The sequence below is a fragment of the Stegodyphus dumicola genome, chromosome 2 (genome assembly GCF_044657685.1).
Source record: "Stegodyphus dumicola isolate Sdum_Otavi_A_Nest chromosome 2, ASM4465768v1".
In the NCBI taxonomy this organism is placed as follows: Eukaryota; Metazoa; Arthropoda; class Arachnida; order Araneae; family Eresidae; genus Stegodyphus; species Stegodyphus dumicola.
The window spans coordinates 105,670,606-105,685,630 of record NC_140769.1 but is presented as its reverse complement, the minus strand read 5'-3'; the positions used below and the strand labels follow the sequence as shown (position 1 = coordinate 105,685,630).

General features: G+C 31.7%; 1 protein-coding gene across 2 annotated transcripts in view; it reads right to left on the bottom strand.

Annotated features, from left to right (window-relative positions):
• Positions 1 to 904: 904 nt before the first annotated feature.
• LOC118195838 (betaine--homocysteine S-methyltransferase 1-like) overlaps positions 905 to 15,025 on the bottom strand; it is a 145,966-nt gene continuing 131,845 nt past the window's right edge. For both annotated transcript variants that reach the window (XM_085810984.1, XM_085810985.1), the window contains exons 7-9: positions 13,942 to 14,124; positions 2,789 to 3,017; positions 905 to 1,300 (exon numbers count right to left, since the gene is read on the bottom strand). In XM_085810984.1, coding sequence (XP_085667110.1) covers positions 1,102 to 1,300; positions 2,789 to 3,017; positions 13,942 to 14,124 — 611 coding nt within the window. In that variant the 3' untranslated portion in view covers positions 905 to 1,101. The remainder of the gene's footprint in view (positions 1,301 to 2,788; positions 3,018 to 13,941; positions 14,125 to 15,025) is intronic.

Below are 15,025 nucleotides of genomic sequence, written 5' to 3'. Positions count from 1 at the left end.
AATTCTATTAGCTAGTATGAGGAAAAGAATCACTTTGTTTTTTGGAGTTGGTTGCTTTATTTGTCATTAAATATGCACATTTAATAATTGCTTTCATTAAGCCACAGATATGTTGTATGTTGATTCTGATTTCAAGTTTTGGCAGTATGGATAATTAGTAGGAATACAGGTAGGGGTAAGGTAGTATTGGCAACCCTGAGTTAATGGTGCATTAAAATCATTTATGGCAAAATATGTAAAGTCTACCCTTAAAAGAAGGAATGCTTTCATGAAGGATACTTTTTAAAAGAAACTAGCTTGTACTCACATTAGGAAACCATTAAAACACTTTTTTAAAGTCCTCCCCCCCTTTTTTTTTAAATTGAAAGAGAATATGAGTTAAGCTGACGACTTTACTGTAGCAAAAATAAAAACACTTAATAAAATAAAAATATTTGATGCTTTATTTCTTTCATATTCCAAAAAGCATACTAACTTGTAATCAAATAAAAGTATTTTTAAGTACTTTCTGGAGAAAGATCATGCATGCAAGATATTTACAACTCACAAAGATAATCTTGATTTCTTGTTTTGCGAAAACGGTTTTAAGAAAGAAAAAGGAAAAAAAGAGAGTACAAATTTAAGGCAGAAACAAAATGTACACTTATATAGAACAGATTGCTTACAATTATTGAATTCAGTTCAGTTATAATGAAGCTTTCGAATGCTATGGCTGAAAGACAGAAGGATAAAGCAGATTTTCATGAAGTATTTTGTAAAATGACACTGCTTCATTTTTATGAAACAGATGCAACCTGGTGATTTGAATCATATGTTCAATCAAAAACAATTTAGATCTATGAACATTTTTAAATAAATATTTTCATTTACACACAATGGATGTAATACAAATAATGGACTAAAATTATATTTTACAGTGACAAAATTTTTATTCATAGTCAAAAAATACAAATGCAGTGTGACTAATCCAGATCTGTTTAAAATTAAAAATTACATTCAGTAAAACCTGAAGAATAAAACATTACGTATTATTACCACAGGAACACACTGTGTTCAGGAAATAGTCATCTTGTGAAAACAAGAATTTTTTAAAAAAAAGTATTAAAAACTACATGAAATCCATTTTAATTTAGAGTTACAAGCAAATACTTTCTGCAATTCTTCAGCAGTAGTGGATTCAGCTTTCTGTTTTAACTCCTCAGATCCTGCAGTAACTCCCCAGTTATCTGGTTTAGAAAATGCACTGGAATATGGACGGCCTGTTGCAGGATTCAGGTTTTCCCAGTAAGATCTTCTTGCTCTAAAAATAAAAAATTATTTAAAATTTAATTTTAAAAAAATGTATTATATTTTTTGCTGTGCTTTGCAGAATTATCAGGAATTCCCATTTAGTTAAAAAATGGATTTTTAACTATTATTAATCTATGAAATCTAATTAATAAACATTATTCTTTCTAACTGAACTACAAGCATGCATGCACAAACACTTTCATATAATAATAAATAAAGAGGAAAAAATCACGTTTGCAAAAGATTTAAAAAAAAATTTCTTTGTACTTGTAACAAATAATACAGACTGCCATCTTGGCATAAAATGTAATGCAAAATGTTGTATATAAAGTGAGAGAGAGGCCCTTGATATTTTTACAATTATGACTATTTAAAAATATGTATTACAAAAAAGTGTTTTAGTTTTATAAATAATATTTAATGCTCAATTTCATCTATATATCAAATGCAGCAAGGATCTCTACGTAGACAGGTATCAGCACTTTCTATAGCACTGGAAAAGTAATGATGGTCATTAAACACACAGCAAAAGTGCAATTATATTTATTCTTAACATAACTATCTACAAAGATATAATTTAGAAATTTATTGCAGCTTTTATTCTAGAAGAATTTAGATGATTTTTCTCCAAGATATCCATCTGTGCATCAAGAATTTCTAGCCATTTCAGTTGATGAGATACACTGATGTCGTTTACAAATTAAATAAATAAAATGACGTCCCAGTTCCAGGCACACATATCTAAAGACTGCATTACAGTCATGTATTGCACAAATGATTCAAAAACACATAAAATGATTAGAAAAATTAAAGATACCTATATAATTTAAGGGGACTGAAACAAACAAACAAAAAAAAAAAAACCTCTCCCTGCAGAGTATTAAAATTAGTATCATATGTGCAGTATTAAAAGCTTGGTTGAAAGTAAAATCAATAACATTGGTTTGATCTTGGAGATAGATTCTTCTTAATATAGAAATAAAACATTTAACTAATTGTGAAAAAGTTGTACGACAAAAATTGAAAATCTACAATTTTTCAAAATTACCAGTCGGAAAATATCAAGGAATGGGTATGATAGGCAATTTGACTCAGCCAGACTTCAATACTTAAATGATGCAGATATTGTTTCAAATGTCACAAGAACAAAAGAGGCAGAGGGCAATACTAAAAAGCGAAGATACTCACAATAACGTTAGTCCTGAAACAGCAATAATTTCTGTTGAAATTCTATTTGACTTCATCAATCAGAGCGAATTTGAATACAATGATAAAATATAACATTTCGAAAAATATGCAGCAGACTTTGACAAATATTTAATGGTCTTAAAAACAAAGTAAAATTGCTAATTTTTTTTTAAAGAAATAAACACATACAATATGCATGAAAATTGATAGTTTGGTTTATCTGTGTTTTTCATTTACCAGTAACCTGATTCCTCAGCTTTAGCCCAGATAATTGAAAATACACCGTATAATAAATTTATATTCCCAATACCTAGCTCGAACCCAGGGTTTCGTATGCATCTTTAAGCTTTCACCCCATGGATCATGCTTCTTGGATGATTCTGGTTGTTTTCTTCTTTCCTTAGCAAGCTCCTCTGAAACAGCTCTGATATGATATGATTCAAATCCACAACAGCCACCAATGTATTGAACACCCAGATCATATGCTTCCCTTGCATAACGTTGCATCTCCCATCTTGTACAAACCCTTGGCTCCAATGCTTTAAAAAAAAGTTAGTCATATAGTAAACAGATAAAGGCATAAATACATGGAAAATCATCTAAACATACTTTTACACAAATAAAGTTCCAACATATATTTTACAGGAATTTTATATCAAGGGTCTGGGTTTCTAAATTGTAGACAATCTTAGAAATATCAAGAATAGAAAGTTGTAATTCCTCAATTTTCTGAATGCTTTTATCTATCTTCAGACCAAAATTAGCAATTATGCTCCTGTCATAAGAAATTTTGAGATTTATGACAAAATCTTGAATCTAATTTTAGAGCATTTTGTTCTTTAAATTTCAGAATTCCCAATTTTTCATAAAATTTTTGGAAAATAATAATTAATATTTTAGGCATGATGTATTTTGATAAAAATTCATGGATGTAAATATTATCAAATATGATCAGTAATTGCTTTTAAAAAAGGGGAGCGGCAGAAAGTTTACTACAATGCACAACTGAATGTGGACAACTCAAAATCACACAGCAAAGAAGATAATATTAAAAGATAGAGTAAATCTTTTCAGACGTACCAAATTTCAAATTAGATGTAATATTTTACATTTTGTGTCACTTTGAAGTTTTATTAAAAAAAAAAAAAAAAAAAAAAAAAAAAAAAGATATTTTTCTGTAATTCTGTCCCCAAACACTTCATGCTATTCGTGGGTACTGGCAGATAACATATGATGATTTAATGTTGCTTAGGGAAAGAATCTTTACCATAATCCAGCAATCTATCAAGCTTTGCTATAAGCCTGGATTTAAACTGAAATCTTGAAGGTTCAAAGATCTGATTTGGATTTGAGAGATTAATTTTCATTGCAGTTTTTCATGTTAATTCAAGTGAAAATAATTACTTAAGATATCTAAATACTTTTAGCACTGCGATAAAAATTTTGAAATAAATAAATAAATAAATATTTGCAAATTTATCTGATATTTATGAAAACAATCTCATAAATCTTGCAAAAATAGTCATGGAAAATTATGTCAAAATAAAATTACTATCCAATTAATAAGTACCAGAGAATGTGTACATAGTTATCCTTATTATCATAAAAATGAAAAAGCCAAAACAATAAGATTTTTAATTTAATAATTATTATATATAATGCTTAAAATGAATTCAATTCCTAGTAATCATGTAATAAGGCATGATTAATTTATAAAGCATAATTAATTTTATCAGCAATTCCACTTTTTGTTTGATGGACATCAAAACATGCTTTCGCTTTGTAGAGCCTTTGGCAGCTCCAGAATCGAAAATTCTTTTTGACATAATCGAAAGTTCAAGCTTACTTTTATAAAATTGCTCTAACAGTCTGCAAAAAATAATAAGCCAGATCCAACTAGAAGATTAAGGAACAACTCAATCTGCAACATTAACTGAAATAGATAATCAGGTAATTTTAACTTAGCTTATACCATACATTATACATTTAACGTGCATGAGTAAACGTATTATGTGGATGCGTAAAGGTATTGTTGGCAGTGGTGATAAAGGCAAAGCATATTTTGCTTCCCTTAAATAAAGCTAAGACTAATCTAAATAAAATTCATGCTTTATTCCGTAAATTAAAATAAAAGAGCTAACACTGTAGCCTTTACATTTAAAATCATTTGATTGAAAGCAAACTAGCATTATGCTAACTCATAATAACACAAGAGAACAAAAACATTCGCCGATACCGGCGTACATATATATAATACTCGGCCAACCCGCCGATCTTGACGTCATCGGCCAATCAGCGGCAAACACTTTAGCTTACCGCCGATTGTCCTCTGATCAAAATTTGCATGTGGAAAACTAAAGCCAACAAACAGCCCTCTTTTCCCCATGCAAAGACAAAAACAAAACTTGCACAGAATTACAGAAGTTCATAGTTCAATTCTATTATATGAAAACACTTATTGTCTTTAAACATTGAAAACATCTAAACAAAACTTTCTTAAATTAACAGCAGTCGCTGCTTTTGTAAATAAGTCGGCAGTATTTAATTTACTGGTGATAAATTCAAGGTTATCATTTACTAGTCTTCTAACAAAGTGATATTTTACGTCTATGTGCTTAGTTCGGCGATTTTCTATTGGTGATCTAGAAAAATCAATGGCAGACTTGTTATCACAAAATAGTTTACACTCTCTTAAATTAAACTTTAAAATTTCATCTTGTAAGACATTTTTCGTCCACATTGATTCCTTCGCTGCTTCAGATAAGGCGATATACTCCACTTCCATGGTTGATAAACTTACACATTTTTGTTTAACAGTTTTCCAGATTACAGGTACTTCATCTAAATATAATATAAATCCTCCCATGGACACACGGTCATTTCTATTACTTGCATAATCAGCGTCTGAATAACAATATAAATTTAGATGTTTAATCTTCGATAAGTTTAACTTATATAATTTAGTGCTATTGAGATAACCAAGCAATTTCAACAATGCTTCCCAATGCCTAATTCCAGGATTCTCCTGAAACTGTGATAAGATATTCACTGCATATGTAATATCAGGCCTTGTTCTGTTAGCTACAAAAACTAAACATCCTAACAGATTTCTAAAGGTTAATGTATGCATTTCCGCAATTTCTGCACTTGTAGATGGACAATCTAATTTTGTAAGAATAGTGCCTTTAGCTATGGGAAGTGAAGTTATTGGTACCTGGAAATGTTTCAATTTTTCAAAAATTTCTTCGATATATTTTTGCTGATGTATAAAAACCCCATTCTCATTCTCTAAGAATTCAATTCCAAGTAACGTTTTAGTTTTGCCTAATACTTTAAGATCAAAAAACTTACTCAGCTGTGAAATTACTTTATCTATACTATATTGATATTTACTAAAAATCACAATATCATCTACATATAACAAGAGAATTACATTTGAACTCTTATAAACACAATTACACCATTGTATTTTCTTAAAATGTAGATTTTCTAAAGTACTTTCAAATACACAAAACCATTCACGGCTGACAAATTCCTCTGGTTGGGTCATATATATTTTCTCATTTAGGTTTGCATATACATATGTGTTCTTTACATCTAAATGACAATTAGTCCATCCATATAAACACACCAGGATAGTGAAATATATTTTTATGATTGAAAAATTTACTACAGGACTGTAAATGTCATCAAAATTTTCACCTCTTTTCTGCCTGAATCCCTGTGCTACTAAACGTGCTTTGTATCTAACCACTTGATTCTTTTAATTTCTTTTTAGCGTATAGACCCATTTGTTTCCTATCATAGTTTTATTTTCTGGCTTTTCGACTAATTCCCAAACCTTTCTTTTCTTCATTGTGTCAATTTCTTCTTTCATTGCCTTATCCCATTCTTCGGCATTTAATGATTTTTGTGCTTCTTTAAAATTTTGTGGGATAATTATTTCTACGGAATTTGCCTCTTCAGATACGGAGCTAGTCTGCTGTTCTACAAAATTAACTTTCCCCGACTATTCGTTTTTTCCACTAAAATCAAACTTATTCCTCTAGTCTTTTAAATTTAGGTTTTGTTTTCTGTTCCAGGATGCCATTTGCTGCATACAGTTTTTCATCGAACTTCACATTACAGGTTTCTATTAATCTGTGTTCTTCTGGCAGCCATATCCTATAACCCCTAGTTTCCTTCGCATATCCTACCATGATTCATTATTTGCACCTCATTTGTAAGTTATTTCTAATCTGTTTTGGCACGCCAACATAGGCTTTACAACCAAATATTTTAAAATAAACAACACTGGGTTTTCTATTTAGGAACATTTCATAAGGGTTCGGTTGCTTTTATGACATACTCTGTTCCACGTATGTACGAAACAGCCAAGAGCTTCTGCCCACTATTCTTTTCCCATTTTACCATCATTAAGCATAGCTTTAACTGCGTCTAATGCCGTTCGGTTAAAACGTTCACACACACCGTTCTCTTCTGGGGTGTACGCGTTTGTGCGTTCAACACTAATTCCATTTTCGGCTAAGTACCCTTAGAATTGCCTGTTACAGAATTCCCCACCGTTATCGGTGAGTATACTTATTAATTTTCTATTTGTCAGTCTTTCCATTTGCCTATGATAATTCTTAAAGTTGTAGAACGATTCACTTTTATTTTTCATACAATACACTGTTACTAATCTACTATAGTCATCTACAATAGCAAGGAAATATTTACTCCCACCCTTCGATGGAACTGGTAGTGGGCCACAAACGTCTAAATAAACCAACTGCAATGGTTTATCCGATCTCTTCGGAACAATTTTAAAAGTTATTCTACTAGATTTAGCAATAATACACGGTTCACACCTCTCCATTGGTTTTCCAATTTCTGGTAACCCTTTCACGCTTTGATTCTTACTAGTTTTCTTAATATAATCAAAATTTATGTGGCTAAATCTCCGATGCCATAGCGTTGCATCATCTACTTTATTTAACCTTCCAATTTCTGTACCGTAACCAACCTCTTTTTTATCTAAACAGTTTTACATGATAAAGTCCATCATATCGTTTAGCGTACCATAATCTATCCCAATTATTAAAGTATATCCACATCTTCCCTTTCGAAATTACAAAATGAGCACCTGCCTTTTCTAACCTTGCTCCCGATAGTAAATTTCTCCTTAGATTTGGATTATATAACACATTATGTAACTCAATCCAATTTATCCAATTGCCTACTTTTACTGTAAATTTGAAGGTACCCTTTCCTAGTACTTTACTTTCACAATTTCCTACAGCTAAAGACATACGTATATCGTTTATTTCTTCGAAATTTGTCATTAAATTTTTATTATTACAGAAATGAGTTGTAGCTGCAGTATCTACGACCCAATTAAATTTATCTGCGTTACCTCCTTTATCTATAGTCGTTACATAATTTTCTACTAACATTAATTCTTTATCTTTAAACTGTCCATTTTTATCGTCTATTTTAAACTTCTGATTTTTACTTGTATTTTCTTTACATTGAGCGATTAAGTGCCCAAATTTATGACATCTGAAAAAAGGTCCTATTCTCATATTTCCCATCATCTTTTTCTTAGATTTAATTTTATTTTCAACTTTATCTTTCCCTGCATTTGAATCAATAGTATTAAACACGCTTACCTTGCTGTCTTTTAAATCGGCATTTACCTGGCGAAGTTCTGCCCTTACCAGTTCTTCAGCAATTCTTTCCAGCGTAAAATCTTCGTCCTTCTACCTATAGATCAAATGTACAATGCCGAAGTATTCCGGGGGTAATCTCCTTATTGCTTGAAATCCTTTAAAACGATCTGCCAAGTTGTGACCAGCTTCAGCCAACTTCTTCACAGTCATTCTTATCCTCGCGATGAATAATCCTATTTCTTCATTTGGTGTATATCTAATACTAAAAAATTCATCCAGTAACTGAATTATCCTTGCTCTTGTTTTGAGTTCAAATTGCTTCTGTAGAACTTCCCATGCTTCTTTACCACTTGAACATTCTTGTATCAGCGGCCTGAACTCAGTTTTAATTCCATAATATAATGTAGTGAAGGCTCTGTTCTCTCTCAGTGTGAACTACTGCTTTTCACACCTTGTTGCACTTTTATCTAATTCTTCTTCTTTGTCCTCTATGAAGCTCCAACAATTTCTATCCAGTAACAGCATTTTCATGTCGACTTTCCATCGATCCCAGTTGTCATGGTTTAACAGCTCAAAACCTTCAGGTAGTAATGACATCTTCAATTAAGTGTGAGCACAATGACTTGAACAAACTTCTAAGACAGGTCAGCTTCTTTTCGTGGATAACCGCCCTCTTCACCTACATTCCTTCAATGCTGAGTTGAACTGGATGATGATTAGCTGTTGGTGCTGGGCCCATAACCCTGTTGGCAGTGGTGATAAAGGCAAAGCATATTTTGCTTCCCTTAAATAAAGATAAGACTAATCTAAATAAAATTCATGCTTTATTCCGTAAATTAAAATAAAAGAGCTAACACTGTAGCCTTTACATTTAAAATCATTTGATTGAAAGCAAACTAGCATTATGCTAACTCATAATAACACAAGAGATCAAAAACATTTGCCGATACCGGTGTACATATATATAATACTCGGCCAACCCGCCGATCTTGATGTCATCGGCCAATCAGCGGCAACCACGTTAGCTTACCGCCGATTGACCTCCGATCAAAATTTGCATGTCGAAAACTAAAGCCAACAGGTATTATGCGTTTACGCAAGCGCTAAAAGTTTGTAGCTTTGAGGTCCGGATTATAGATCATTCCGGATTATGGACATCCGGATTAAAGACTTTTGACTGTATTAATTAAATAATTTAAAGCAATTGTTAAACTGTCAATTAAATTGATTACAAATTGATAGAGTAAAAAGTTTATAAAAACTTCATATACTCCAATCTCATTTTAGATGCAAAATTGGAATTATATATATATACATATCACTTATACACAGAAATGCTTAATTCATTGGTGACCTTTTCAAGTTTCCTCCTTTCAGAAAGCAAAATATACAGTCAAAAGTCTTTAATCCGGACGTCCATAATTTGGACCACAAAGATACAAACTTTCTGCGCATACGTCAACACATAATGCGTTAACATAAGCACATAATACCTTTATGCATGTGCATAATACATTTACGCATGCGCGTTTAATGTGTAACGGATGGTATAAGCTAAGCTAAAATTATCTAATTATCTATTTCAGTTAATGTTGCAGATTGCGTTGTTCCTTAATCTTCTAATTGGATCCAGCTTATTATTTTTTGCAGACTGTTAGAGCAATTTTACAAAAGTGAGCTTGAACTTTCGATTATGTCAAAAAGAATTTTCGATTCTGGAGCTACCAAAGGATTTACAAGTATCGGAAAGTATATTCCGATGTCCATCAAACAAAAAGTGGAATTGCTGCAAAAAATGGATAAAGGCATATCCTTTGTTTCTCTAACCATTCCGAAATCTGTTTATCAATTTCAAGCTGCTCTGTGGTGGTGGTGGGGGACGGCACGGTGCGCAATGAACTGGAAGTTGATGTGTTAGCACTATCCTTATCTTCAGGGCAGATGTTTTTATTTTATTCGGCTTATAATTCGTTACTAAATGTAGTATTTCATCTCGATGTACTCCGTCTTTGATATGATTTAAATTAAATTTCTCGTCATTATAAATATCACGAATACACATCAAATAGTTTTCTGGTTGCAATTTTCTAATTTCGACTATGTGAAATGCATACTTGCCAACCTATGACACTAAAAAATCAGGAGATTTTTTTAAGAAATCAGGAGATTTTTCACAATGTTAAAAAGACTTTTTAAATTATAAAAATATAGTTTTTAATAATAAATTAACTTTAAATAGTTACTAAATCTTAAATGCAAGCAACACAAAAACACCTTAGATATAAAAAACATTTTTATTACTTGCATCATTAAAAAAAAAAAAAAAAAAAAGACACTTTAATCAGTTTTCATACAAATGTTATGAACAGTGGCAGATTTTGCTTTCATTAAGAAAGAAACTTCATAATTTTGTTCATAGCAAGTGCCACGTAGGCCTGCTTTCGCTAATAAAAGTTTTTCTAATGTGTCATCACTAATATTAGTTCTAAATTTAGTCCTCGTTTTCGCAACAACACTGAAAATCCTCTCACACTCCGCATTACTATGGGGAACTGTCAAGATAGCCAACATAATTCTAGACAGATCACTATGTTTTAAAATTCCATCAGCACCTTTCAGTTTTCCAATTAAACTCCACTGGGTGTCAATCCTAGCTGATTTTATAACTTCATCCAAGTTTTCTAACTGCAAAACTGCGACTGCAGTATATCAGTAGTAACATCAATATCATCATCTTTCATGACTAAATGAAGTAACACAGGAAATCTGTTCAAAAAATACCTTATATCAGAAAAAGATGCATTTGCTAGAGCAGAAACATCACAAACTTTAGCATGCAAAATCACTTCATCGTTGACTGGAAATTTATGTAGTATGTAATCACATACTCGACAGAAGTAAATTCTAACATGAAGATAAAACTTATTTTTGTCTTTTTCTGAAAGTTCTTCCACTACTTTTGTAGTTGCAGCTCCTATTACCAAATCTTCATCTTTCTTCTGATTTTCTATTTCACCATAAATCACATCATATATAGAATTACAAGACAAAACACAGACTGGTTTTGCAAACTTTGATAAAATGTCTTTAAACAGATCATAAATCATTTATTGCAAAACATGAATTAATGGAATTCCGCTTTGTAGAATTGTATTAAGAACATTGAATGATGGCAAAATGAATTGTAAAAAAAAAGCAAAAAGCTTTGGTAAGGTCCGAAGAAAAAAACATAAATATTCGTTCTTCACAAGATAAATTTACAGTAATCGGAAAATGTTTTGCATGTTGAGCAATTTTTTTATTTTGAGAGAAATTTGTATCAGCTTTACACTTATATTTTGCAGTATTATTTTGAGAACTACCAGTTGAATTGCTGAATGATGCAGAAATTTATTTTTCTCAAACCTATTTTTAACAATGGCAGTAGTAACTACATCTCCATTTACTTTAGGTATTTTATAACTTTCAATAGAGCCTTTTATCTTAACTCTCGAAGCATTTACTTCTTCTTTAAAAAATGCAAGAAGTGGGTTCCATTGATCGAGGATTCTAGATAAGCATTTCTTTAAAGACAGCCAGCGTGTACACACATGTTCCAAAATTTTTCTCATTTCAGTATTATGCAGCTGTTGGAACTGTTTCAATTTTTCCTTTCTTTTAGAACTCCTTTCAAGATAATAATAAATATCAACAATGTGTTCATCCACATTTATTGGTAAAGAAGCTGCCCATTTTTCAGCTGCTAAATTTAAGAGGTGACAGGTGCACCTCATAATCTGCAATTCTGAATTTGCCTTTCTTAAGATGCCTGCAACACCAGTCTTCAAGCCTACCATTACTGGTGCATTATCAGCACCAAGTGCTAAGCAATTATCCAGAGGGACTGCATTTTCTTTAAAAGTCTTAATAATTAGCTGTGCTATATTAAAGCCTGTTGAATGTCCTTCTAAAGTGGGGACAGAAAGTAAACTGCACTCAATTTCTGAAGACTCTGGATTAAAAAAAGAAACAACAATTGGATACAATTTTGAATCGGTATTATTGCTTCCATCCATAGAGAGGCAGAACAAAGCTGTTTTAATGCAATCAATAACTGAAGATTTATTTTTCAAACCCATTTCTTTAACAATTGCACATGTTGTGGTCCTTGCACTTGAGTATTTCTTAGCGATTTCACTATCGGGAAACATTTTTCTAAATAAAGCTGCAGCATGATCCAATGCATTCAGTGGCAGGTTGTACTCCAGTAAAAAGGCAGAGAACAGACATTCTGCATTAATCACTTTTTGGTCTTTTGTTTCCGAAAAAAAATTTAATTTTTCTTTTTTTCAAAACAACTCATGTTGTCCTTGTGTTTTTGTGTACGCACATGTTTGAGAACATCCGCCCTTCCACCATGCGAAATCGAAAAATCACAACGACAGATGGTACACATCGCAAATTTATTACATTTCCTTGAGGAAATAATGAAAGGAAAATCAACTGTGTACGATTTTTGAAACGTGCACGAGTATTTCACCTTTCTCGCAGACATAACAAAAGACGATAATTTCTAAAACTATTTCCCGAAGGCAAGTGTACTCACACAACTCAGGACAAGATGAACGAAATAACGAAAGAAAATCCAAATAACGGCCTTGGGCTTGCTTTGCGCTCATTGGCTAATACATGCCAGATGACATGCAGTGGAGCTCGATGCCCATTGGAGAACTGGAGAACGACGTTTCTGGATACGTATGCTGTCATTCACAAAGCAGAAATTCTCATCTGATTCGCAAGATTTTGTTTTAGATATAATCTAGAGAAAATTCAGTTGCTTTCAGACATCCAAAATCACTTTTTTTTTTGTTTTGTTCATATAACGAAGTATTAAGCCAAGTTCCATAAAAATCGTGAGAAATATTAAGAATAAGAAAAAGTTGGAAGAAATATATTGTAAATCGGGTTGGCGGGAGAGCGGTCGAAAATCGGGAGAGTTGCCAACTCTGGTAATGTATGCTTTACACATGCACCCGTTGAAAAAAATGTTTAATAAAGTAAAAATATAAATATAAAGCTTTTTTTTGTAAATTTTGATACCCTTTAGATCATAAGTGCACTTTATTTCATAAATTAAGATGTCATATTTTTAATTTTATAATTTCTACATGTCATCTTACCAGATTTAAACTGTGATCTATAATCTGGAAAAACCAATAATCCGGAATGGCCGAAGTCCCGACGAGTCCGGATTAAAGACTTTTGACTGTACTAAGAAAAAAGAGCAAACAAAAACATGGTCACAAAGCATTCTAGTAGAAAAGTGATACTAATGCAAGTCTGAAATCTTGACTTTCAAACCCCCAGCAATCCCCCCCAAAAAAATCTAGGAATGGAAAATATAATACCCAACAAAAAGATGCAAGTGTGCAGTAAATGCAATTTTCTCCTGACTGAAAATCCTACATGTAACTTTCAAGCACCCGTTAGCTAGGGTATTGCACTCTGGTCAATGGCAATACAATGATCGACATATTCACACTTTTGGACCTTGAGCGTTGAGGGAAATTGTCAGTTTTCTGCCTGACCTAAACAATAAGTGAAGCCACAATTTGGATATATCTACACGTCATATGATTAAACTAGAGATCTGCACACCAGAAATTTCAAAATTTGGAATCGCTGAAGTCATAATAATTCTGGATCTCAGACTTTGTTCTCTATACCTTTCTTAGAGTTATACTATAAGTGATTGAGTTTCATTCACATTTTTGGTATTATCTTCATTCAACAAAATTCTGTTGCTTAAATATAGAAGGAAAAAAATAGTTACCAAATGGAAACTCTGGCAAATCAATGAAGCCTTGTTTTCCAGTATCAGGTGTATGAAAAGCAAGGGGTTGTGACATCAAATAAGGCTTTAAACCAGCAGCAGACAGAGCTGCTTTCATCATAGCAATAGCTTCTAGCATTTTGAAGGGGTCAAAATGGCAATTGAGTCCCACAACATCTGCGCCTATTAAAAAAATACAATTAGTGAAATGTTTTTGAGTTAAAGAACAAAACAAACCTAAAAAATTGGCCCACAGGCATTGAATATTTTCTATTAAATTTATTAAAAATCCATTAAACAGACAAGTAGGGAAAACAACAATCATAAAAAATTAAGTATAGCTTCAACTATTATTGCACATACACAATCATATTAAAAACTGAAATATTAAACTCGAGATAATTTTAAAACCTGCATCCACTATTTTTTCCCCTTCAGTAAAATATCATAATGTAATTTTTTACATTAATATTTTTATAGTTTCAAGCACAGAAACTATAAGTACATTTCTTTTTTTCTCCCCTCTCCTGTTACCAAATGATTAGCACCAACAACAGCTGATAAAACATGATATTTAGCTTTTATATTAATTACAGTACTGCATTATTATGCACACATTAAGAAAGTTATATTATCAAGAAGAGATCCAGGTTCAAGAATTCATATTTATAAATTACATTGATAATTTCATTCAATGAAATGATTTCTGCATTTATTCTTTACTTAAACTTCCAAACAGCATGAATAATTTTACCCAGTAATGGAATTTATGACCACTTTGTCTATGTTACCTTCTCCCTTAAAATATGTTACTCTCTTATTTTCTTTAATGATTTGAAATTTATAAAAAAAATTATACATAAATAAGTGTACAATTGCAGATAATAAATGCTTTGTAAATAATGCAGCTCAAAGGTAATATGTAACATGCTAAATTTGAAAACAATGATAAAATAAAAAATTCACTGAAGCAAAATATAAAAAGGTTAACTGAAGGTTTGCGAAAGAAAGATGGAAAGCTCTCAGAGCTCTTAAATCTCTCCTTAAAGTGTTCTTAAATTACACTGGGACATTTCCCAACGTG